The 26,483-nt window shown below is 40.6% G+C and overlaps 2 protein-coding genes and 1 long non-coding RNA gene across 6 annotated transcripts; 2 read left to right on the forward strand and 1 right to left on the reverse strand.

Annotated features, from left to right (window-relative positions):
• The first annotated feature begins 347 nt into the window (after positions 1–347).
• Positions 348–1,444, forward strand: LOC143104388 (uncharacterized). Its single transcript, XR_012983063.1, has 3 exons — positions 348–774; positions 861–961; positions 1,137–1,444. It is a non-coding gene; the product is annotated as an uncharacterized LOC143104388 (long non-coding RNA).
• Positions 1,445–2,921: 1,477 nt separating this feature from the next.
• pltp (phospholipid transfer protein) lies at positions 2,922–11,019 on the reverse strand. 3 transcript variants are annotated; one of them, XM_076267600.1, is made up of 16 exons: positions 10,912–11,019; positions 7,978–8,094; positions 7,420–7,519; positions 7,032–7,160; positions 6,550–6,705; positions 6,301–6,364; positions 5,824–5,887; positions 5,628–5,719; positions 5,357–5,533; positions 5,164–5,223; positions 4,880–5,044; positions 4,690–4,757; positions 4,556–4,598; positions 4,382–4,445; positions 4,011–4,087; positions 2,922–3,845 (listed from the first exon to the last, which is right to left on the reverse strand). In XM_076267600.1, exons 1-16 carry the CDS (start codon positions 10,928–10,930, stop codon positions 3,753–3,755), a joined length of 1,488 nt encoding a protein of 495 aa, XP_076123715.1. In that variant the 5' UTR covers positions 10,931–11,019; the 3' UTR covers positions 2,922–3,752. The 3 variants fall into 3 exon arrangements, with proteins under 3 accessions (XP_076123715.1, XP_076123717.1, XP_076123718.1); XM_076267602.1 differs by lacking the exon at positions 10,912–11,019 and adding an exon at positions 8,924–9,193; XM_076267603.1 differs by lacking the exon at positions 10,912–11,019 and adding an exon at positions 8,919–9,193.
• A 2,329-nt stretch (positions 11,020–13,348) lies between these two features.
• On the forward strand, positions 13,349–26,424 carry pcif1 (phosphorylated CTD interacting factor 1). 2 transcript variants are annotated; one of them, XM_076267364.1, is made up of 16 exons: positions 13,349–13,434; positions 14,637–14,780; positions 15,111–15,235; positions 15,388–15,543; positions 15,677–15,864; positions 16,104–16,258; positions 17,373–17,520; positions 17,958–18,041; positions 19,479–19,578; positions 19,703–19,865; positions 20,846–21,021; positions 21,169–21,255; positions 21,421–21,605; positions 21,687–21,780; positions 21,896–22,071; positions 22,513–26,424. In XM_076267364.1, exons 2-16 carry the CDS (start codon positions 14,657–14,659, stop codon positions 22,820–22,822), a joined length of 2,271 nt encoding a protein of 756 aa, XP_076123479.1. In that variant the 5' UTR covers positions 13,349–13,434; positions 14,637–14,656; the 3' UTR covers positions 22,823–26,424. The 2 variants fall into 2 exon arrangements, with proteins under 2 accessions (XP_076123479.1, XP_076123480.1); XM_076267365.1 differs by lacking the exon at positions 13,349–13,434 and adding an exon at positions 13,661–14,529.
• Positions 26,425–26,483: the final 59 nt, after the last annotated feature.

Raw genomic sequence — 26,483 nt, forward strand, 5'->3', positions numbered from 1 at the left:
GTCTTGTATGTAAACTACCAGTGCTTTTTCAAAGTTCTCAATGTCTCGTTTTAAATGTCAGGGCCCTCGGAAGTCTACCAATGAAGTGTGGAGATACATTCAGCCTTAAATGGTGTAAAACAGTGATTTATTTGCATGGCTAGCCCGATGCCGAAGCACCACCATTGAAAAAGCTGTTGGTAGCATCGGCTAACTAGCGCCAGATTTTGGAGTGCAGGGGACAAGCCGAGATGGGCTATGAGACATACGTTCACACTCGGTATGTTTCAACTCACTTTAGGTCAATATCACACCGGAATTCTCCTTTAACTTCATTCAACTGCGCTTGTAGCGCTGCCATTCAGTTGTGGACTTTCGTAAATTGCGTTTATGGGCGGAGAAAGGCAGAGAAAGGCGCAGTTTACACTAAGGATTAAACGATTGATGAATACGACGCAAACTTGGGTCTGACAGCGTTCGCAATCTGCGGTGTGTCCATGGCGCTGATAACGCTACGTTCACAAATACATCTGGCCCTGAGTACCTCAAGCTTCTGAGAAAACGTGTGAGTTTTCTGGGACAAGAACCAGACAAAGTAAGCTATGACCTATGGGGGACACACAGCTGCAACTGCCACATGAGTGCATATGGTATACCAAATGGTATTCAAATCTAATTGTGTTTCTGCCACCATGTGCATCTGTACAGAAATACCGCATTCTGCTGTAAAATGGTGATGTCGACATGGTCTGCAGCTTCCTTGGTGCTGAGTGGTTTGTCGATTCCCTCCAACAGGCAAGCTTATCTCCCCTTAAGCAGTTTATGTCCTGGCCACCATGACTATGGTAACGTGTTTATTGTTGAAATATTATATAACCTAGGTGCAGGTGCAGCGACAGACCTGGAGCTACTTCAGTGGTGGCGGCCAACAGATTGTGGCTTCATCAAGGAGTTCTTCAACCTGGCCTTCCTCACAGTCAAGGTAGGACAAAGATAGAAGCCTCACAATGGCATGACATGTTGATAGCTTTTGTTTTAGTTAACTGTCAGTGTTCAAAGTTGGCACCACACACAGATTCCCCTTTTGTGTAACCTACCCATTTTCAACTACTATTGTGTAGGTATCTTACCACCATTTTCCCTTCTTATGTTCCCAGGGAGCGGGGTCACAGTGTTCCTGCTAACAAACCCATTGCCGCTTACACAATGTTCTACCGGTTCATAACCAAACAGCCTTACTGAGAGGGGTCCTGCTCACTCGTCACCACTCCCAGACTTGCATTACTTGCACAGCCTTTCTTTGCATATGCTATGATTCTGAAATACAATCAGCACTTGACCTACTGTATATGAATGTTTTAAGGAAAGATCTAATGATGAGGCTGATGACTGCCTGTACATTCCCTACCCAGGCTGTGCATCAGCTCTAGTATGTTCAGCATTAAACGGTACCCTTTTATCAGCAGTTTAACTGTGGGAATTTGTCTTTTATACACACCTCGAAGGGATTTCTTTCTCATTGTCTGTGAAATGTTTACATGTTTTATGGTGTTCTGGGGAAAAAGGGGGGCTACATCGGGTGTGTAACTGAAGCGTTCAGTTCGCATTTGGTCTGCTGCAACAATTAGCTTCCACTATGATCAATGGAACTAGCTACACCAGACGTGATAGCGGTGCGTACGTTAAAAAATACACGTCTTGTTTTTATGCGCCGCGAATGGAACACTTCAGTTGCGTGCCTGGTGTAGCATCCCCCCTGTCCCCCCAGCTAAATGCACAACTAAATACACAACTAAATACACAGCTAAATTTGGAAATCTTGCATTAGACCAGCGTTTCTCAAACTGTTTTTTTTATTTTTTTTATTTTTTTTATTTATTTTTTTTATCTGTAGCCTAGGCCCAGGTAGCACCCGATGCGCAATGGACGCACTGTGTTATTCATAGAAGCGCTCATGTCAAGGCAGCTTAGTCCCGACCTACATGAGATTTTGAACGTTCAAACATCAAAACCCGGCCCTTGAAAGCGCGTCTATTCTCCGCACTTTGGGAAGAGATGGTAGCAGACCAAAAGGCTGTACTGTTTCACAGCGAGGCAAGGTGGCTTTCCCGAGGTAAAGTGCTGTCGCGCGTGTTTGAGCTCCGAGTTGTCTCTTCTTGGAGGAAGAGCGCATGTTTGAATCTGCAAGCACGTTCACTAATGAACATTTCTTGACGAAGCTGGCCTATCTTAGCGATATATTTGATATCTTAGCGATACATTTGAGTTAAATGTCCAGTTACAAGGCAAAGACAAGCACCTACCTCACCTAGCAAATAAGATTACTGCATTCACCAAAAAAACTTGAGGTATGGGACAGGCGCCTCGATCGCGACAGTATTATGCCTTTGAGATTTCTGAGCGAAATCGCTGAAACGTCTGATTCGGGAGCCACTCTTGTGATCCCATGTGTTAAACAGTAGGCCTACATCACATCTCTGCAAAGTTTATTTCAAAAATATTTCCCAACCAGCATGCTCAGTATATGACAGGATTATGGATCCATTTAATGCAGCATGTTGGTATTCCATTGATTATATTGTACAGTGCTGTAAAATGGCCTATGCTTCCTAATATGTTGCTGGAAAACAGAAATATGCATATATTATGTATTTATTTATTTATTTATTATTATATCTGCAGCACCAGCTGATTTTAACTCTGTTGAAGAGGATATATTTAGAACTTGTCATTATTTCAATAAATGTAAAACATTTTAGCATAGTGACAATTTGTTGTGTAATACCCATAGCTTATACCTTAGCTTAGGAAAGCTAACAGCTTTCTATTAGGATCTTTGTTAACTACCACAGTCATGAGTTGGGTCGCGATAGTCTGTCATTTTTAAAAAGTGGGTCCCCAGAAAAAAAGTTTGAGAAACACTGCATTAGACAGTGTGTGAGTGTGTTCATTAGCCTTTTAATCATAACAGAAGACATCAATACATGACTTGCAATATCAAACACCCACAAGAAAAATGCTGTCTAATACAACTGTAATAATACTCACTCAGTAGCACATAACTCAATTGATTTATAACTGAATAATCATCTAAACATTTACTTCATTGTCTACATAAGGAATTGTACAAATGTACTGCATACAATTAAGCCTACCAAATTTTTGACAGGTTCTAAATACTGGTTCAGCTTACAATGTAATGTGAAGGGGTTTTTTCCCCACTCAGTCTCTATTACTGTAGTGTGTTTGGTGTACAAAGTGAGGTATCCCATTTTAGGGTGAGCCATTATTTTTTTCTAGAACAACCCGGAAACCTTTTACCACTGGAACATATATTGCATCCTTAAATGTTTTACTTGGTGCAGTTATCTTATATAACTCCATTTAATTGTACTTAGAATACTTGCCAATGCAAACCAGCATCCTGGCGTCAGATGCTGGTGAATGGTTTACTTATACCCTAACATGCAGGGGATCTGAGGAGGATCCACACAGTGCTCTATGCTTTTAACTTAAATAGCATAAGTTTCTAATATTGTACACATGAACACAACAGTAAACATTAGAGGGCTGAGAAAGCTGGAGTGAGATGGATCTCCACAGATCTACCCACTAGCTGGGTACTGTTCCCTTTACCTTGTCCAACCCCTTCAGGAGAATGTGTGTAACACTAAGGTTGCAAGTCTACACAAATTGGACGGTTGAACTCTAGGAAGAGAGCATATGTCTCTTTAGGGTTTAGCACCTACTCCACAGTCACCAGGAATGGACATCTAGACTGAGTTGTCGCGCTCTGCCACATTGCTCTCAATGATTTCTCGTAGACCCTTGGTAAAGTGCAGGTTCGCTCCTATTACAATGTAACCCTGAAAGGTGAAAGGTGACAGATAAGAAAATAAATATTTAACAAAATGTGTGAGAACAAACTGGAGCATATGTGACAATTTATCTGTAGTAGGCCTATTTTCCGAACTGAAGGGAGAGTTATTACTCTTTTGGACGGATATCAGAAAAGATTATATAAAGCTTACATTGTAATAGTTCACCACTTCTTCAATGAAGTCCATTCCATCTGCCAATGGGATCTGCACACCTCTCTTGGTATAATCTATAGGATAAGTGGAAAAAAAAATAATACATAATAAAACACACAACTAAATAATGCCAAATCATCTCACTAATAACTGTTACACTGAAACCAACACAGTAAACATGGCAAGACCCCTGAGCCAGGCTTGTGCAAAATTCCAGAATTGAATTGAAACTGGCTCTTAAATTCCAATTAAATTCTTGAATTTTACTTGCATTTCAATTGAGGTAGCAAACAGGAAGCAGAATTGCAATTCAAATTGTGCACAACCCTGCCCTGAGCTTAAAGTATGAGTAAAGCAAGGTCACTTACTGTTAATAAGAGGCACCACAGAGATCTGAAGCATGGTTTTCAGTGGCCCTTGCAGGGGGATCAGCTGTACAGAAAGAGTGTGAATATACTTGTCAAATGTTTATCTTATCTGCCTGGGACACTGTACTTGTACAGCAGAACAAACATCTCAAAAACAATACGTCAGTAGCTCACCGCCAGTGATTCCAGAGCAGATTTGTTTGAGAAGATTTTAAACCTGGAAGAAAAAAAAAAGTTTGAGGTTTGAGTACATGAGGTAAATGGAACAGGTGGCATAGTCCCGAGAGGACTGATTTAGGTGCTATTACCTTCTCAAGTCCATATTTACGGTGAGTCTCTTCCCTTTCATCGACACCTTGGCATTAAATTTGTTCTCCTGCAATTACAACCAAGAAACCGACATGAAAGCTGACACGTATAAAAAGGGTTTGTGTAGAACAGTCGATTAACAAGCCCTTCCATGGTATGAACATGCTGGTCCAACTGTGGGGCCCTAACCATGGTCATGCTGCTTAGCTGGACGGGAGGCTGGCCCGGGGGCAGCACCAGGACGTTGACGATGGCATTGACCACCACGCTGGCTCCAGTGGATTTGATGGTACAACGGGGGGAAGCAGTGACCTCCAGCTCCAGAGCCAGCGGGGCCTCCATTAGGGCAGGGTTCTGATGGGACAGAGTGAGGAGGTCCTCAGTGGAAACTCCATAATAGCCATTTCAAGAACGGAGAAAAAAAACAGTTCATGCTTATAAAAAACGGGGCATGTTTATGGGAAAACACTCACAAGCATCATGAGGGTCCCAAAGTAGGTTGTTCTCAGAAGCATCTCCAAATCCTTTGACATCTGGAGATGCACAGGTTATCAGTTGTCAGTCAAGTTATCAGTTATCTGTGTTGGTTGAAGGTTATTTGAAACAACTGTTGTTACATGCAGAAGTTTAGATATGTTTATTACATTCAACATTGGCTATACTTACCCGCCCATTTGAAATCTCTGTTTTAAACATTCCGGCTTTAAAGTAAGCATCCAAACCGCTGTCAAAGAAGTATTCTGACAACGCCAGGTAAACCATCTTATCATACTCTGACATAATTGGAGTTGCGCCATTGTTCGGCAGGGTGTCATTCTCGTTCTGAAGTTCATAGAACATACCCTGCAGAGATAGAAGACAACAAGGATAAGAACATAAGATAGCTCTACCTTGGTGAACTATTGTTTGATGTTAGTGACAAAAGTATGCTGGTCACCCTAAAATCCATGTCTAGACTGCTGTCTGTCACCACCGGATCCTTCAGCAGGGAATAATCAATACCAATGTAACTGTCCACCTCTGAGCGCACTGAGAGCAAGAGTAACATCAAAACAAACATTTAAAAAACAAATAGGGCCTATATTGTAATCACTCTACACTGACTGGTGTATTTGGAAAAATCAGTAACCTACCTGGAATAGTCTCCAGTAAAGCATTAATCGAAACCAGACCTGCATGATCCAGGGAAGGACATATCTAAAAAGTATGATTCAACATATTTTTTATTCAGTCATCATAGGTCTACATAGGGTGGATTGCCCTAATGAGGGACATTTTTGCTTTTCGGACTTCAGTAGTAGGTTTTACTGCTATAATGTGAGGGCAACACATTAAATCCACATCCAGTTTTGATCACAGGACCCTGCAGCTTTGGCTTTAGTCTGGAGAAGAGCTTAGGTGTCCCACATTAGGCAGTGTCCCACATTAGGACAATTTAGTGTACTGTACATGTTACTGACATGAAAAGACAGCAATAGCTGTCTTTAATCCTAAAATTATCAAATTGGCATAGCATTTCCCTCTTCCATGATACAGAGTTTATATTTACAGAAAAAATAATGTTATCTTCAAATGTTCCCTCTGGACTCCTAGAAAAGTACCAACATTACCTGTTGATTTAGGAGGAAGCGCATTCCAGTGGTCAAGAATGTCGCAACAAAGTCATATACTCTCCTGTGAGGAAAGAACGTTTTAGGTTTACTTACAACCAGCATACAGAAGAGATGCAAAAATATGTCCTTTGTAATTCGCTCATTAATTTGTTTGTTTATTCATTCATTCATTCATTCACACATACAGTCACAGTTTGAATCACATGTTCATACATCATCCATTCACTGACTCAGCCAGGTACTTACCCAAGAGTGCCACTGAATTTGGCCTTCATCTTGGTAATGTAGGCATCACAGGTTATATTTGAGATCTTGAGGCGTCCCACTTCATCTCTGATCAGGTTCAGAGCTGTGTGGATATTAACACCCTCTGCAGAGGCGTTAATAGTGCCCACATCATAACTGGGAAACAAAACCTTAACGTCACATAATGGATGTGTAATAAAATACTGCAGATATTATAATGGAATTAATAATAGCCGTTTTCAAATAAACCTTTACTCATTCTTATGAGAATGATAGTAAGGTTTGTAATTAATTGAAGGAATATGTTCATAATTTGTGTGCAGGGCATTTCAAAATGGATTATCCACATGTTCATAGGGAATGGACACTTGTATGATTGAACCATGCAACACAGGTCAATAAAGGAATGCTATTTGGTGGATGTAAACGTTTAAAATCTCTGTTAGGCCATACCAACCTGACAAGAGACCATTAAAACTTACAAGAACCAGTAGAGAATCCGTCTATGAAAGTTTAGGGTGATGGAGGAGTTCTCCACTTCAAAGAAAAGGCCCAGGCCTGGCTGGAAGCGCAGGTCAACATGCGTCAGATTCATTTGGGTGATCTTCACACTGAGAGAGGCGCAGAGTCAAGAGCTCAAAACTGAGTGAAGTGGGAATAGAATATACAGACTGCAGGTATATTTTTACAGTGGAGACCTACAGGCTCTGACTAGTGACTCGAAAGGGCGATCATTATTGAGTTTCATCAACAGATCTGCCTTGAAGTCATACATCAAGCAAAGTATGCATACCAGTTGGTACAGTATTCTGATAAACATATAGATAGTGCATTAACAACAGGATAAATAGACAGTTTGGATTGTCTTACTTGTTAATAGTGTACTGAAATCGCCCATCTTTTCCTTTCATCTCTGGCATGGTGATGTTGCTGAGTTCTTCCTCCACAAACCTCTGAGTTTCATATTTCACTAAAAAGTAATGCTTCAAGTTACAAACTGTACTGTATTCTCAATAAAGCATTATGACAAATCAATTAACAAATAGGTAAGAAAAAGTGTGTTGCCAATATGATGCTACCTACTACCTAGTTGACAAGTTTTAATGGGTTATGCTTAATTTAATGGGGCAGTACATTTCATAGTAAGACAACTGCAGCGTTTCAGTACATTTTGCTATTTCTTAAATAATCATAAGCAACTGTTGCCTTCAAAAAAGTGACCCCTGAGCTGCAGGCCCACTTAGTGGCTGCATCAAAAGCATGCCAGGAAATATTCTGTTATGCTACAGTACAGTAGGCCTACTTAAAGTACAGTATAAGTTCTGACCAGTACCTGTGCAGTACCACTGTACCATGATAAAGAGAACAGCCTCTGACAAAACAGATCTTGCTGGACTAAGATCTACAGGAAATTATATACACACTTACACATCTCAAGACCCCTGGATGTGAAACGGATCTTGCAGCCAGGAGTTATGTCCGCCATGGCGAGGGGTAACAGGAAGAGGACAGACAGGACGAAGGCTGTCATGGTGCCTGAGGGAGCTGGATTTAACAGATACAGCAGCATTCAAGTGTACAGTCAGTATGACATAATCCGATAGATATGACTGAATATAAAAATATGGACCCTTATTGAATATTTATCTAATGGATGACAAATGGTAAATCTACAAATTTCATTTGTTTAAAGCATAGGGATGCTGCCACTGTACACTTTGAAGTTGTCAATGAAAGACATTGTCAGTATGACTGAGTATATGACATTTTCTTTTTTATTTCTCTATTATGAGTATAAATATAATTACAGACCTTTCTCTGCTGAAGGGTTTTAGCTATTACACTATCCTAATCTAGCTTGAATTTCCCCTTGGGGATCAATAAAGTATCTATCTATCTATCTATCTATCTATCTATCTATCTATCTATCTCTCTCTAACCTTTGCACCTTTTGAGTGACTGACCCACAACAATCCTCCACAAGTATGATGTAATTTTTGCCAAATATGAATCATTCAGAAAAAAACAGTTTATTCCAACTTCCCTCAGGGGTTCCAAATAAAACGTCCAAACAAAGTGCACTCCCAGACGGAGCATTAAAACTCCAGCCCAAACATCATAAATAAACCAAGCTCATATGATGCTTTTTAGCAGAGGAAATATTCATGGTCAAGCATTTTACTTAGAGCATAAAATAAAACAGTACAGCCTCCCATCATATCATTCTGGCCTGTGTATCGCTCATCACAGCATGTTTGATGTGAAACGCACTTCCAAATCCTGCACCAAAATCCCCATCAGCCTAAAAGCAATAACATCTGTGCTAAAGCAGAGCATGAAGCTTAAAAAACACGACACAATGAGAATACCTTGCCTTTTGCCTGGGTATCTGAAGTAGTCTATCCAGTGCGAAGGTTGTAGTCCGAGTTTTTCTCTCACCGCTTGTGTTTGCCTGCTGTGTGAGTGGTTGAGTGTGCAAGTGAATGTGAATATGAGCGCGAGTGTGTGCGTTTGATAGGCGCGACATGCAATGTTCAGCTTTTTGTCTGCACGAACATTGGGGGGCAGCACTGATCACTATAGAAACCATTTAGACTGAGCTGTCCGAAAGGAGAGGGAGAGATTTATGTGCTGGCTTGTCGTCCTAACTGTCCTGCCCAAAATGAAACAATATTTACTACTAGGCCTATTGAACGTTTTGTGGATGATCTTGCACAACATACGACTAAAATTAATTGACAGAAGTCAAATTTTACCTCATCTTTCATGCTTATACAAAACAATAAACATTTTGCATGACGCAGGTCTTTGCCTGGGGCAAAGCAGAGGAAGATTGTCAGAGGGAGGGCACAGGGCCAGCGCGACTGAGAACGAGGGCTGAGGCGGGGACAGCTGTCTCCAGTCAGCCAGACACAACTTTAAGGACCATACAATCAAAACAACGTGGGCTACGAATAGGGTTACTGCTGGTCAGTGACCCACACCAGGCTAACTGTTCCACCTTTGTCCATGGGGAGACTCGTTCAGAAGAAAAGAGGAAATGGACAAGATGTCCCACTCTTTTCTGGGAAGTAACTGCAGAGGTCAAAACCTTTCAGTTCTGATAAATATTCTTTACCAGAAACTGGTGATAAACAATCACAGTGACCATCTCCTGACCATCTGCTCTTCTTCATTAAATGGAAGCATATTGACAATTTTCTGAATTTCGAATACATTTCACCTATACTGTTGGCTAATCTTCATAATGGATTTTAACCAGTGGATTATAACATTCACCATGCAATAATAGGTCTCCCTGGATGGTATTGCCTAAAATATGGCAAATTTCACTGGAAAGCCTGAACAATTCAGTGATATTATAGTAGGGGAGGGAGTAATGCACATTCATTAGTTATACAGGCCTACACATGTGTTTTGGCTAAAAGTTTATTATTATTCTGCAAATATTGTTAATGTTTAATCTTTTGAATGTGATGAAATAACATACTCGTATAGTTGTATAGCATCCACACTGTGTTCATATCTGGAGCCATTCCAGACCTCCTTAAGCGCTGTTTTGCAATGAGGAGTGGGTGGTCATTGCTGTTCAAAGCACACAAGTTTTCTACTTTCCAGGTCAATGCCCTGTGAAAACCTTCTGGCCAGTTTGCACTTAATGGGGGGAGGGCTCAAGCTTGAGTGAGTGTTTTGCTGGAGAGGACCATCTCCTTTGTGATGTCAAAAGGACAGGCAGCACAACATGCTTTCTGCCGACATGTGACACCAACTCTTAATTTTATAATCTTTTGGAAGAACCCTTCAAAACTTGATCCCACTAGTATGCAAAATATGTATATAATTGCAGAGATATGCAGTGTATTCTTCACATTATGAGCAGAGTTCTGTTGACAAGCCAGAAAATGTACTAAATCTGTTAGAAAGATAACATGTGGAGAATTGTCTTTTTTAAACCTAAAAATGTAGACTTTTCCCAACAAGTCAAACAGTGTCAAATCAAACCCAATATATTGGCTATAGAACATGGGAATAATAAGACAAATGACGCTTGAAAATGAATAAGTGTATACCTACATTGAATGTCTGTAAAATAAATAACACTAAAGCACTGACTCACTGGGATAATTGTAGGCTCTTCTTCACTTTGTCATATAGTTCAACTTGTTTGCTATTATAAAAACCCAACCCAAGTTATCATAATATTATATGAACTTACCTCTTCTTGTACCATTTTTCAGGCAGTTTTCGACCTTCCTCTTAGTACCAGAATTAAACCAAACTCTTAAACTTTGCACAGCATCATAGCATTTATGTCTTAACATCACTCCCCCAGGGATTGCACAATAAAAGTGGAATACTTACAACAGCGCCTTGGGTCCATGAATGACTGAGAGCTTGCCACTTCAGCTATGTCCCAGTGCTATTTTTTTGTCAGAAAAAATAAACAGGCAAAGTGTTCTGCTGTGCATAAGCCCCTTCTCAGTCTGATTCTCTGTGCATCTGTTCTCCCAGCATGCCTTCCCGTATTTATGCAGGCAGGTTGAGGGGAAAGGGGAGTGAACCAGCTCACCCCAGTCGCATGACTTTGTGGTTGATTTAATGACGGTTTTATTTCATAAACATATGCTTAACAGCACTGTCAGCCGTGCCCACAGATGAATGCTTACCATCTTAAAGGAGAGTTGATCCAGATAATAGCAAAGACATGCTATTTGAAGGTGCTGCAGTTTTTGAGCATCCTCAACACCCCCAATGTGCTCAGCTTAGTTTATGTGAGGAAATATTTGAATTGCTATTTTAAAAACCGAATGTATCTGGGTGTAAGGGCAACAAATACTGTATTTCCCTTTATGAACAGCTTATCAAGAACTTGTTGATGTGCCCCAACATCTTGTAAGTTAAGAAAACAGAATTAACACAGCACTTTAAAGTAGCTTATGAGACAGATAAACAGAAAAGGTGCCTTGTGTTAATGGGATGTATTAAAGGCCATGCTAGAAATATAAATTGTGATGGGCTAAAGCTGACAACCCATGAAAAAAGTCAACTGGCTACCAACTTTGGCCACCCAGAAAAAATGTCTCTCTGGAACTGGATAAAGGTCACACACACAAACTGCTATACTTGGCTGCTAAAAAGCTATGTTTCGGGCAAGCACTAAAAAAAAAAAACATGTGGCACTGTCTCCTGGAAAAAAAGTGATCCAATAAGCAGAAAATTGCATGCTAGCAGTGAGCTAAGCTTTCCAATAAGGCAACCACTAATTATGACGTGTATGTTCTTTTTCTGGATTCAGAGACCTGGGGCCATCTAAGGCAGGGTCTTTTATTCATCACGGCCTGCCCTGCACTTTTCTGCTGCATCACATGTTCTGAGGGGTTAGGCCAGTGAAGAACACTAGAATGTAGATCCCAGCAGACGGCTAGCCACAGGGCGGGTCTTGGTGCTAAGCTGGCGCTGACACTGTTTAGGGCAGTTCCAAGACCGCAAAGCACCAGGGTGATGTCTCAGACCACCATCTCTGATCAGTGTTGCTTTGATGTGCAGTGCATGTCAGAGTGAGAAGACTGACCAAAAAAAAAAAGAACTTGTAAATTGAAAGGAGGGGAAACACTGCACAAATGCAGAAATTGAGTTGATTTCAACAGTCATACTCTCTATTTAAGCTTATTGTAAGGGTGGAGTCATAAGAAACTCTTTTTCAAAATCGGACTTAGATGTGACCACTGGAAAGAAAATATCAAAGGAAAACATGAACCGAATTGTAGTTTAATTATTTATTCATTTTCTTTTACATTGAAAATCTCTGACAGCAAAAGGACCAATCACATATGCAAATAAAGATGAAAGATATATAATACATAAAAGTGTAAAGTGTAGTAAAGTTTTTTTTTTTTTTGCATGAATTGTTGTTGCCCCCTTCTGACCACAGCACCCAGTCCTTTGGGCCATAAACCTTTTTAAAGTGAAAATTCTAAACCTTGTATTTCTAAATGACAAAATGACAAATGTATCCCACTCCCATCAAGTTACTTGATAAGTGAGCACAATTTCAGTCCATCACCAGACAAGAATCTGAGAGAAATGTGAGAAACGCTTCTGAACTGCATGTCATTCACATCCTCATTACTAGCAAGGCCAAATTATTTCTTCCAGTATTCATCCCATCATGATCAATATGTGCACTATCGAGGAGCCTGCATCTTTTGACATAACATCAGATGACAAAACAATAGAGAACATTTTGATTGCAATGCTGGAATTAAATGAGTATAGGCTAATCAACAGTTAGTTAAATAAATATTTAAGCAACATTTTAAAAAACGGAATCAGAAGGGTCATACATGGAAATAGCTGTAAAGGGAAAACTGATGTTAAAATTAGGACACCATATGCCTTATTAATTTACCAAATCCATTTCCAACAATCCAACCTCTCTAACTTGGTCTGGATTCCTTCCAAAACATTAAACCTACAGACAGACATAACCATACATACAGTAGCTTGCTTAGGCTATTACAGCTATGTACTGAAACTACTCGGCTACAAATCAAACTCTTGCAAAAATGAATGGGTAGGAATTATTTTGCTACTTTTACGGAAATTCCATCATAACATGTGTACCTTAGGGCACGCTAAAAAAATAAGTACATGAATACGGTAGCTACAGCATGAAAACAAGACTGCTCGGCTACTGCCTCTCTACATATGGCTACCGCTCATTGACAAATACTGTACTAAACAGCGCTAAAATTAGCGCCTGCGCATTACCCAGGCCCGAGTCCCCGATACAAGATGGCGGAGACGGTGGGGAGGGAGAGGCGGAGGCGGGTCCGGATTGAATAGAGCAAAGCCTATACAGGATTCCCGACGAACCTCAATAAGGTAAGGGAATTAACTATGTGATTGGTCAAATAAGGGTATGTACATATGGCGGAATATACAGGGCATCATAATAATCTGTCAAACGTTGCACTTCGGTCCAATGCATAACAAAAATAAACAATATTCTGTGCAGGAGGCGCAGCAGCTTTCACTGGAGAGCGTGCGCCATCTTGTCTAGTGTTTCCAAACCAAAGTGCGCGCCTAAAATTGTGTATGCGTTAGCTCGGAAAGAGGGCTCCAATTGTACTTCCTGAAATACGATTTCAAAATTTGACCGGACATTAATGTTCTCCTTTTGTTTTCGATCATTTCTATGTAAAATTATCCAAGACTTAACCAGTAACTTTTCGTATTTTACCTGATATTCTGCATATCCCCTGCCCGGGTTCGACGTTGCTGCTGGTTGCTTTGTTGTGTAGCGCAGCTACCCGACGTTTTCCCCTCCTCCTTCGTGTTTGTTTTCGGGCGGCTCGATCTGGGGTGGGCGGTATAGCAGGCGCATGCGTGTCCTGCGCTCATTTGAGATGTTAACGACGACAAAGATAGAAAACATTCACAGCAGATGTCGATTTCGATCATCATGCTCTTCGTGTATCCAGAAATAGCAATATAATTTCCCACATCTTACTGTTCATATTACATGATATGACGGAGCAGTTTAAATCGCCCACAATAATTTTATGTTGCCTGCTTGTTAGCAAGCTAACTAGCGAGCTACATTAACGTTTGTTTTGCTAGCTTGCTGTGTAATCCCCTGTCTGATGTTAAACATTAGCTAGCCAACCGTTTTGAAGGACAGCTGCTTCATTCAAACAGCAACGTTAGGTTCCACTGTCATTTTAGTGTTGGTTTTCCTGGTATAAATCACGTTATTATGAGCGTGTTATTAACACGTTCAGCTGATAGATGGAACTCTGATGATATCGCACCTTGCACTTTTTGACTTATTCCACATACGAGCACATGACGCCATAAGGAATTAAGTTAGTTTCCTGAATGAAGCAACACTACCTGCCTGGCGTTAAAGAAGGCGAAGGCTATCGGCAATGGGCCTCTAGATTTCCACTTTGTGTGAATACATAATGCAGCAAACATGTGCGCAATACATTTTATGTTGTTTACCCCCTATAATGTTGGAACATACACTTTTCTAATATTGCCCATGTCAAAGCGCGTCTTTAAGATAAGGTATGTAATTTCAGGGCAGGACAGATGAGGAGAAATGACAAGTGAAAATCACGGCACAGTGAAGGGGGAGTCAGCAGTGGTGATGTCTCCTACCGGGTCCTCATCCCAGGGGCCACCACTTCTGCCCTCAACCAGCAAACCAACCCAAGAGCTACCTGGTATGTTGGTGCAGAATCACGATGAAGCACAAGTTTTTAAAGAAAACTCCATGTCTGATTTGAGATGCTATGGTTGTTGTTGGTTATTGTCTGTTAAATCTCTAGTGTAGTTTCAATAAAATAAAATAAACTTTACTGTGGTTGTAGCTCTCCTCACCTACTTGTTCAGACAATAATTGTGTGTGTTCTGCGAATCAGAAGTCATTACTTAACAATGTCTAATGTGATTTTTGTAGTGAAGAAAGCATAGGAATAGTATTACTGTTTAGTATTAGTGTTTACTTTTCTAAAGTTAGTGTAAATGACATTAAAACATGATTATCTTCTTAGATGAACTGATTCAGGCTGGCTGGACAAAATGTTGGAGCAAGAGAGAAAACCGGCCATATTACTTCAATCGCTTCACCAACCAGTCATTGTGGGAGGTGCCTGTTCTTGGGCAGCATGATGTTATTGTGAGTGAAGGCGCTTTTTGACCATCTCCCCCAACATGTTGTTTTCTCTAGTGAATCCTCTTGAGCTAATTTTCTAGCCTGACCTATTTTTTCTGATTTATATTAATTAGAACAGACAAAATAATTTAATTGTTTAATGTATGTCTATGTAGTCTGACCCTCTGGGTTTGAATGCGGCCCCGGTCGGTGGGGAGGCTCCGGGTGCTGCCGGAGGGGCTGGCGATGCAAACATGGGTAATGGCCAGCGCAAGAGACGCCCTTCAGAGGAGGCTGCTTTTGGGGGTCCCAACAGCTTTAAGAGGCCCAAGGTGAGGCTCAGTATTATGGTTGTTTTTGTTGTTGTTGTTGGTGGTGGTGCTGTTTTATTTCCATTCATTGATTCACCCAACTCTCTTAAAGGCCAATAGTGTGAATGGAACTTGCTTTTTTTACAATTTTCAGGTGGATATACCTGTAACTCCCACCACGCCTACAATTCCCATATCACCCAGCACCCCAGGTGCCAAACCATGGAATTCCTCTTCAGAGGACAAGCAGGCACAGCCTACTACACCTACTCCCACCCCGGCGTCTGCATCTGCGCCTGCCCCCACACCTGTTCCCGCTCCTGCTCCATACCGTCCTTCCGTGTAAGTACCTCCACCACCTCAGCCACACCCACTTTGCAGAAACGCCACTCCTAATACATTGGAATGCCACACCTGTTCATCAAAACCTACCTTACTCATTTTCATCTATGAAACAACTTTCAAGGTCCTCCTTTGTTAGATGTGTTGAGCTGCTGCTCAGTAGGTTTGTCTAATTACTGTCAGGAGTACAAACATTGCTCTTCAGCAAGCAATTTAATCGGTATGATACCTATGTGCAGAGTGTATTGGGACCTGGACATCCAGACCAACGCAGTAATCCGAGAACGGCAACCGGCTGACCACCTGCCACCCCATCCGGAGATTGAGATGCAGCGTGCCCAGCTCACTACAAAGCTCCGGCAGCACTATCATGAGCTCTGCTCTCAGCGGGAAGGTATTGTCACAGTTCTCCTTCTGTAAAGTCAACAAGCTTGTGCAAAGATTACTGTGTTATCTGATCACTTATTTTGCATAACATTTTTCCAAAGATACAAGTTGTCACTGTAATGGAATACCTCTGTCAGACAAGTTTATGTAATGCTGAAACCTACAATGATTAATTTAAACAGGCAATGGCATTTAGATTCAAGGTTGTCATATGCTCCGTTTCTCAGTTGTTACTGCCGTTTAACCCTTGTAAGATGTAACATATTTTTGTTACTTGACTAATGTTCCCGGGTCTGGTGGATCCACCACATTATTAGGCTTTTAAATCAATACAGCCATAACCATTTATGTAAAAATACTTATCAGATGTTTACTTTAGCTCAATTACCAATGATATAGACATCATATATGGTTAATATGTTCACATTTATGATCATATGATATGAATGGTTTTGGTTTTGTGAGAAAATGAGGAAATTCAATTACAAACAAGGTATGGGTGGAAAAAACTAATAGAATCATCATTATTGATGCCTATTTCTTAGAACTTCATCAGAACAGGTGCAAGTGCTTGAAATATGACAAACTTTGTGTGGGAATAGCAGGTGCAGAAACACACACACACACACACACACACACACACACACAGCAGGCCCAGTGTGTGGACAGAAGACACAGTTACATTATTACACCCGATCACCACTTATGTAATATGTACGTGTGCATAATTGAACGTAAGTTATTTTCACAGAAAATGAGCCAAGGCCAGTGAGTTTGAGTTTGAAGAAATGATAAATAGCATAATTCTTCTTTTAGCAAACATTGAAAATGGGTCCCACAGACCTGAACACCTCACAAGGGTTAAATGGTGCTGATTTATCATTAGTGCACAAATTGCCATGATGATCCAAAGTTCTGTAGAAAAAAAGATCCAAACGTCCCAGAACAACAGCACTCAGGAAAAATGCCCCGCAACATTGCTGAAATAGTTGCCTCGTATATCGTTAGCCGCTCAGGGGATGGCCGCTCAACTGCATATTCCCAGCTTCTATCCATAGAGTAATAAAGTAATAAAACAAAACAAACTCCAGAGTTCTGATGAGGTCTTGTGTTTGGCACAGGTATTGAGCCTCCCCGTGAGTCTTTCAACCGGTGGCTTTTAGAACGGAAGGTGGGGGACAAAGGTGTCGATCCCCTGCTGCCCAGTGAGTGTGATCCTGTCATCTCGCCGTCCATGTTCCGGGAAATCATGAATGACATCCCCATTAGGTGAGAGCTTGCCATCTCTACACAGGGCAGATTAATCTGTCTGAACAAACTTCTGGAATGATAAGGCCAACAATCCTGCTGAATTCCTCAGTCACCAGTGAATGCTCTTCACAGTAGTCTACAGACAAATCGGTGTGTTGGATTGTTAATGCGCTGAGAATTACTAGATGATATTTTGTCCAATGGTTATCAAGAACAAATTTGTTAATTTCAAAATTAACAATATGCTTCATCGCTCAAGGTACAAATTTAGCAGATGTTAGGCCCTTGGAGATCATTATTGGTGTTTTTCATCCATGTTTTGTGTGCTTCATGCAATGTTTTTGCTGTATTTGCAGTATAATATGACAGAAACGCGTTGAGGTGGATCTGTGTGTTGTAGCAACAGTAATCAAATACAACTCTCTGAACTATCTGTCTCACTGTGTGGTCAACAGGCTATCGCGCATCAAATACAAAGAAGAGGCACGGAAGCTCTTGTTCAAGTATGCAGAAGCTGCGAAGAAAATGATAGACTCAAGGTATGTTAACAGTGCCCCCGCACCTTTAAATTACTAAGTCTGTAGAAATGAATGGGAAGATGTTATCGTTTTTGACAAAATAATAAAAAAAGAAATTTAAATACATTCTGGAAAGTCAGTTAAACCCCACAGCTTAGTTAATTTTCAGCACAGCAGCACAGCTCTGATTTTCACTTGATGCTTAAATGCTTGTAGATGCAGTAGACGCTGTCTGATCAGTCTTTTAGTCTGAAGTATACTCTCGGGCTGTGTCCTGTGTACACACCCAGGGTATGCCCTGAAGCCCTATGTAAAGCCCTCTGTAAAGAACCTGGGTGTGATCATGGACAGAGAACTTACCTTTGACAAACAGATTAAGTCCGTAGTCAAAGCTAGTTTCTTTCAGGTAAAGCGTAACTTTTGGCAAAATGCATCCTAGGGTGTTTTTGTGAATGTACCCGAGTCAAACTTTAATTTAAAAGCATAATTACGTCCGAAGCGCCACTTTTAAGCTTGTCCTTGTTGTCGTTTTCGGGTCAAATGGCCTTTTGAATGGGAATCGTAAGGGCACTACTATTTTGATACATGATCACTATTTTTAAAACACTAAGAAGGCTCGACATAACATGAAACTTTGATCGAAGAGTCATCAGTTTCTACACATGACCTTGAACATTGAGAACATTGTTTGTGTACACAGAGTTTACTAAAAGAAAGGTTTTGAACTACTCACTTTTTCTGCTTGCCGCCATCTTGCCAGTCAAGAAGTGAGTTGTCCAAAACCTTTCTTTTTAGTAAACTATGTGTACACGGACAATGTTCTCAATGCTCAAGTTTTTTCTTAAGTCATTTTGTGTGAACGATTCCCGGGACACTGAAAGACCAGGCTGCACAAAACTTGTTGGGCATGTAGCCCCACAAGGATGACACGGAGCCATTGTTTTTCATTTTAATCTTTCGTTTTAACACACACACACATGCACAAGCACGCACACCCCATTACCCCCACACACACTCTCACAAGTGAACACACTCAGAAGCACACATATACACAAAAACAAACACACTCATAAATACACAAAAGTTGCGCAAGTACGGGCTGGAGTAAGAGATGGAGACAAATTTGCGTAGAGAATGTGCAGGACTGAGCACCGGTCATATTTTGTACAGCTTTGCGGTACATCTAGTTTTAATTTAGGATCTACTTTGTTTTGCTATTACCCTTATTATTATTATTATTATTATTATTATTATTATTATTTTACAGCACTTTGGTAAATTGTTGTTTTTTAAATGTGCTATATAAAGGAAGACATTGACTTAAAGGTGTCACTTTGCTAAATTAATTAATTTAAAAATGCACTGTACTGCTGTACAAATTTGTATTGTCACTTTCTTTTTTCATACACACTCCATACATGTTTGACTTCTGTTCCTCTTACCTTATTGTTCCTTCAGGAATGCCACACCAGACAGCAGGAAAGTGGTGAAATGGAATGTGGAGGACACCATGAACTGGCTGAGGAAAGACATGTCAGCAAGCAAAGAAGACTACATGGTACCTCAAGCATGGCCTTTTTACGCTACAGTAGTTATTACATACTAGTCCGTATGTGTGAACCATACTGCAGAAGTTTATTTATTTCCTCCGCAATTAAAAATTAATTTTTAAAACATTTCAGGACCGCCTCGAGCACTTAAGGAAACAGTGTGGGCCCCATGTGACGGCAGTTGCCAAGGACTCGGTGGAGGGGATCTGCACCAAGATCTACCACATCTCAGCCGAGTATGTGCGCCGCATCCGCCAGATTCACCTCAACCTCCTCAAAGACTGCAACATCACAGGTTGGTAGAAACCATTTGGTGAATTTTCTACATCATTTATTTCTGTAGCCTCAAAGATTAAAAGTTGTTGTTACCTGAAGCAGAGACTTTCTAATGAGGAGACACAGCACTCAAAAAATCCTCCATAGAAATGCATGGGGCTAGTTTGTAACGCCAATATGGCCTTTGTCTACACATATCACACCCCTTCCTCGACAAAACGTCGACATGTGAATACATTGAGCCAACCATGTGGTGTGATGTGAATACATTGAGCCAATCATATGGTGTGTTGTGAAGACATCGTGCCAATCATGTGTTGTGAACTCGCCGCTGGAGCAAGATTGGTGTCGTGAAACCTTCCGCACGCGCATTTCTGCCGAAGAGGGTGCCCAATGAGTATCCAAAAAGCGTTGCTATATGGCCGCCGAGTGGAGGGACTTGCCTAAAAGGACTTTTCCTGAAGTACAACAGCATATCAGTGTGACAATTGTTGTGAGTCTGACTGACTGTGATCAAATGTTGTCATAAAACACAGTTGGTTTTCTACAGATCATAAAGACATGGTGGAGTAGGCAACAGAATATACAGAAACACAACATGCATTTGTATTTTCTTGTCAGCATCACATTTATGTATGCTTTATGTAACCTAATACATTTACAACTTCAGCTGGTGATGCTGCTGCCTAGGAAATACAACCATGAATTTGGTGCCTGAGACCAGTTGATTTTTGGGACTTGTCTCAGTTGGACCACTGCAGCCACTATTGCTTCTGTCATACTGTGATTCAACTACAACAACAACAACTTGAATTTATATAGCACTTTATTGAGGCACCCAAAGTGCTTTACAGTGAAGGGGAACCCCAATAACTACCACCAATGTGTAGCACCCATTGAGTGAGAGAGTTAATGAGCCAATTACACTGTGGGATGATTAGGGAGCCAGATGGAATAAGCCAGGTTTGGGACTCACCCACTGCTTTGCTTTCCCTCCAGTGGACAGTGCAGAGACTCCAGACGTGCAGGACAGGCTGGTCTACTGCTACCCCATCAGATTGAACATTGCCTCGCCTCCCCAGCCCCGTGTAGAGCTGCACTTTGAGAATGATGTCGCCTGCCTTCGCTTCAAGGGTGAAATGGTGAAAGTCAGCCGCAGCTACTTCAGCAAACTGGTGAGGATGTCATCTGAAATGGGCATAGAAAGATGTAGACATGTTTGGCTTGGCTCCATGTCATAAAATGATCTACCTAGTGCTTGTATTCGTAATTAGTTGTAAATTTGACATTGTTTTGTGGTAATTTTGTGGTTCTGCTTTTAGGAGCTTCTTTACCGGTATAGCTGCATCGACGACCCGAGGTTTGAGAAGTTCCTTTCGCGTGTGTGGTGCCTTATAAAGAGATACCAGGTAAGCAGCACCCACTCCACGTCCTTTATAATAATGTGGAGTGTGACTAGTTGCAAAAGTTTACACTGTTTTAGCTCCATTGTCAATTTTTAACCTGATAATTGCAATTAAAAAAAAAACATGACCTGAATGGATCTCCCTTACACATGAACCTCCCTGTTGCAGGTGATGTTTGGCTCTGGTGTGAATGAGGGCACTGGTCTACAGGGGGCTCTCCCCGTTCCTGTGTTTGAGGCTCTCCACAAGCAGTTTGGAGTCACTTTCGAGTGTTTTGCATCGCCGCTCAACTGTTACTTCAAACAGTTCTGCTCTGCTTTCCCTGACACCGATGGTTTCTTTGGATCCAGGGGGTAGGTGTATAAGCTACATTTGTTTGCAGACTAAAGCTATAACTGGCAGATGATGTAACTAAAGCTGTATATGCCTTTCAGACCTTTCCTAAGCTTCTCTCCAGCCAGTGGATCATTTGAGGCAAACCCCCCTTTCTGTGAGGAGTTGATGGACGCAATGGTTACTCACTTTGAGGCAAGATGGACCATCTTTTCTTGCACTTCTTTTTAGCTTGTTGATGGAAAATCTATCCAACACTTGCTTTGTTCAAAAAGTTTATCATTCTCTGGCTCACTTCTGCTGTCTAAAGGATCTGCTGGAGCGCTCCAGTGAGCCTTTGTCTTTCATCATCTTTGTGCCGGAGTGGCGAGACCCGCCGACCCCTGCTCTAACACGCATGGAAGCCAGCCGGTTTCGCCGGCACCAGCTGATTGTTTCTGCCTTCGAGCACGAGTACCGGAGTGGCTCCCAACACATCTGCAAGAAGTAAGTGTACTCATTGTTGAAAGTGATTAATCCTGACAACATACAAACAAAACCAGCTTTGGGACACCAAGGTGTGATGGGGCAAGGTCTTCAACTATTGGGTGTTTTTCAACCAACAGAGGAAGCTCAAATTTGTTGAACCTTGGTGCTATCTAGTGAACCAGCCTGCATTTCCACCAGTTTCAACGGTTGATGCGTCATCAACAGAGGGTGTTGCATTCATAAACAAGAGATAATGATATGCATAAACAGGATAATCTTGGGTTGTCCCATTGTACTGAGTGGTTTCAGTTATTGACATCAGTGTTTTCATATTGGGGTATACATAGTAAAATCTGTTGTTTTATGATTCGATGACATTTTTAGATTTGCATACATCTGTTCTTTTCACTGTTTTGGTTCAATGTTATTAATGTGTTTGTGCATCTAATTGTATTGCAGGGAAGAGATGTACTACAAGGCCATCCATGGAACAGCGGTGCTCTTTCTCCAGAATGCCGCCGGCTTTGCCAAGTGGGAGCCCAACGCAGAGCGCATTCAGGAACTCCTGACGGCCTACAAAGTCTTCGGCCGCTCCCTGGCCTCCCCAGGAACCTCGTCGTCCTCCTCTTCTTCCTCCTCAACCGGAGGTGGCGCTGGAGACAAAGACTCCAAGGCAGGCCCTGAGCGTTCTGCAAGCCTAGACACGGCAGGCAGCCAAGACTTAAATAGTCCAGGAGAGAAGACCACACCAGATGCAGCAAGTGTTTAAACAGAGGAGGTAGTGAGGAAATGTGTGTTGGGATGTGTGTGTGCGTGTATGTATGTCTGTATGCATGCAAGACGCAACTCTGAAGTGCTGCTGAAGGAGTTCGTTATTGGGATAGAGTCTCAGTTAATTAGCACTATGGGGGAGGTCTATGATACATGTTTACTTTCTCGCCTCTACTATTTAATATTAGTTGGTTTGAGTTGTCATTACAATTTTTTTTTATCATTGTTGTCTTTTTTTAATTACATAGTTGTCAAGGGTGTCGATTGGCATTGCAGTTGTTCTAGACTTTGATCTGTCATTCAAGTCATTGTTCTTGCTTGCTGACAATGCAAGTTTCACTGTCTAAAATTAGGTGAAGAAAATCCTTCTGTAGAAGGAAGTTTTTTTGTTTCCCTTTTTTTTTCTGTGAGTGTGCAACAGAAGGGAGACGTACAATCCCTCGATTTTTGGCAGCTATGTTTTTGTAACCCCCCCCCCCTCTCCAAAGTGTGGAGGAGAAACATCATCAGTAAAGCCTTGTACATACCACATCCCCATAGTATAATAGATTCTTACATTGTGCATTACTTGGCCTGTCTACGTGCAACAGACATTATACGTCACTTAGCCTGTCTACATGCAAGGTCGTCCTCTCTGTCCCTGTCTTCAATGAAGAACTGGACTTGATCTTGTTTGAAGAGTTTATTTTCTTTTTGTGGACAAGCCGCTTGAGACAAGAAGTCCTTTTCAGTGCATCTCTTGGTGGTTTCAGGAGGGCCGCCACCGTTGCATGAGGTCCAGATTCACAGAGCTCAGTGGCATACATTGTGTTGTGTTTTTTCCCCCCTGCCCACCTCCACCCCTACCTGCCTTGTCGTATCAGCTTCCTGTTTTTCTTATGTTCCCCTGGTGGAGAAGGAGCTTTCTCAGACAGAGATGATCTGTCGACGGAATGCTTGTGTTTCTTTCTGATGCAGACTCTCTTGTTCCCTTTGCCAGTATGTCCACCATGCCCCCTTCCCCCCAAGCTCCTTTTGGGACATTGTAAGCCCCGTTGAAATATATCAAATGCCTGGATCCATGTGGGAGAACAATCATACTGTCTATAAAGACAGGATACACAGACAAACTAAAGAGTCAGTTTGTTTTGGTTTGAATAACCAAATCTATCGTCTATCGTCTCTGCTCATAACCTTTTGTCTGATTTAGCAGTCACTGGCTAAAGCAAGGTGCAGATATTAATTGTCATTCATATAGCCTTCTTGTCTATATCAGACTATGATAAAGATGTGCCTGTAAACATATTGGAATGAAGATCAAACCACCAAATCAGGTTTATTTGATCATTTCTAAATTATCCCTACTGCAATTTCAGAGAAGTAAATATCGCCACCTTATGGACAAGAAAGTGATAAGAAAACGTTACTGTTCAATATAGTATGTAATGGTAACTGAGAGGCATGTACCCCTGCCACCCCCCAGCCCTTTCCCATTTGGTATGGGAATACAGTTTTCCTTATTACCGTGCCCTTTACCAAAACCCTCCTTTTTTTTTAAAGTCATAATATGTACATTTGTCTGTAATATTGAATATAGATGAGTACATACAGACAAAAGTCCTATAGGATGGTGTTGAAGGTGTTTTTTGTTTTTTTATTATTTTAAACTTAAATAACTAGTGGCATAACTAGTGAAAACCCTATAAAAATACATGCTTAAAAACCCTATAAAAATACAAATTTGCCTGTTACCGCGAACCACTTGCTGAATGGACTTGCTCTCAAGTGTAATTCTTGCCTGCTGTTGCATTACAAAGTTGTTTATAAAACATTTGCAGATTCATCCCTAAAAATAGGCTGCAGTTGGCAAACTAATATGTTTGTGTGATCCATTGAGTCTACCTCTTGGTGAATCTTAGTGGTCGAAACGGGACAGGATATCCTGTTAGACGTTGTTTAAAAATATATTGCATATTAGAGTTACACATTAATGGCTGTCTGATAATTAGGCCTATAGTTTTGTCCTATTTTGAAGATGATTTATCTTCATTTTTTCACAGTGGCGTACATTTATGCTTAAAATTATTTATAACCTGATAATTTTGTCTTTTTTTTTAATTTTTTATTTGAAATGTTTACACCTGTTTGAGATTAGATTGCATCACTAGGCAGCGTAATGAATGTAAAATTTAAAAAAGAAAAAAGAAAAGCAGAAGTCGTACTGTATAAAGGATTTGAAAAAATATACAGTATATAAAAATATACACAGACACACTTATTCTGTTAGGCGCAATATAAAGTGTTCTTGTAGATTTTCTTCTTGATGTTCAGTTTGGCTTTGTTATTGTAATTAGTGTTGACACTACAATAACTGTCTCATGGTTGCCGAAACACCCATAGAATGAGCTTAGATCTGTAGCCTCACAATGTCCCATCCACACCCTTTGTATATAATCACAGTAAAGGTCTCCTTCTCTTAGTTTTCCTCCACAGATAAATGTCATGGTCTCAATAAGCCAAAGGCTTTGGCATAGGCCAACTTGTCCATGCAGTTGACATTGTGCTATTCTTGTTTGACTTTTGAACAGAAATTGTAATTGTAACCTCTGACTCTTGAGGACAGAAACTTCAGTCATCAAGATTCTTTGTTTGAGCGTTAAGCACCTGTTGGATGAAGGTCCCTGCGTGCTTCTGTCACCAGCAAAAAGAGACTGTAGATATTGTACAGGAAATTGGTATGAAGTATGTGTTATATTTCTCTATGCCACACAGTTGTATTGAGCTCTTTTGAAAATTTAAATGTATTTTTGTCTCGTCTCCATGCTTTTTTATTTGCTTTAATTTTTTCATTTGTTTCTTTTTTTAAAACAAAAATCTGTTTGTAAATTATACAGTTTATGAAACAGAGGACATTTTAATCTAAACCAAAGTGTTATTAAGAAGAATTTATCTTGTAAGTACACGTAGAATTATGTATGATTTGCATCAGTAATGCACAAGGTGTAACCAGCAAAAATACCCCTTGAGTTTATTTTTGTATTTCTTTTGTGTTCTATCAAAATTTATGTTCGGAATTTATTGTGCATGAACTGATATTTTCACAATCTAAAAATATTAAATGTATGTATTAAATTAGCTCATTGACTTTGTTCTACTTAGTCATTTTTATTAAGAATTTTATTTTCATACATTTCCCGATGTTCAATCTTTGAATTTACCTGATTTGTTTACCCTTAAGTTCGTTCAGTGTGTAGATCTGTATACTAAGAATGTTTTTATTAATGTACTTCCTATGGGCGAATATAAGGTGAATGTAGATTATGCATATTGGTGTTCCAATTGTTCTTAAAAAAAAACAAAGTTTCATTTTATTGCATTTGTTTCGTAGACGAACAATGTTTCAATGATTCTTCTGATCTGAAATCAAGACACATACCTCCACATTCACACCTAGTTAAATGTGCGTACCATGTAGGCTTACCTTCTGCTTAAATAAACTCATCTGCAATAATTGAGTTCTCAAGCCTGTCATGCAAAGCTATGCGAAACATTTTCTGTGTATATTTAAAAATCATATTATTATGGTGAAAAATTACCAAATTTAATAAGTACAACAATAAAAACCCCACAAATAAAATTCCTTCCAAATTTTGAATTGATGAGCAAGACACTACAAAGAT

The sequence above is a fragment of the Alosa pseudoharengus genome, unplaced genomic scaffold (assembly GCF_046254945.1).
Source record: "Alosa pseudoharengus isolate Yale_2024_CS ecotype anadromous, Long Island Sound unplaced genomic scaffold, YU_APseudo_1.1 YU_APseudo_1.1_scf_5, whole genome shotgun sequence".
NCBI lineage: Eukaryota > Metazoa > Chordata > Actinopteri > Clupeiformes > Clupeidae > Alosa > Alosa pseudoharengus.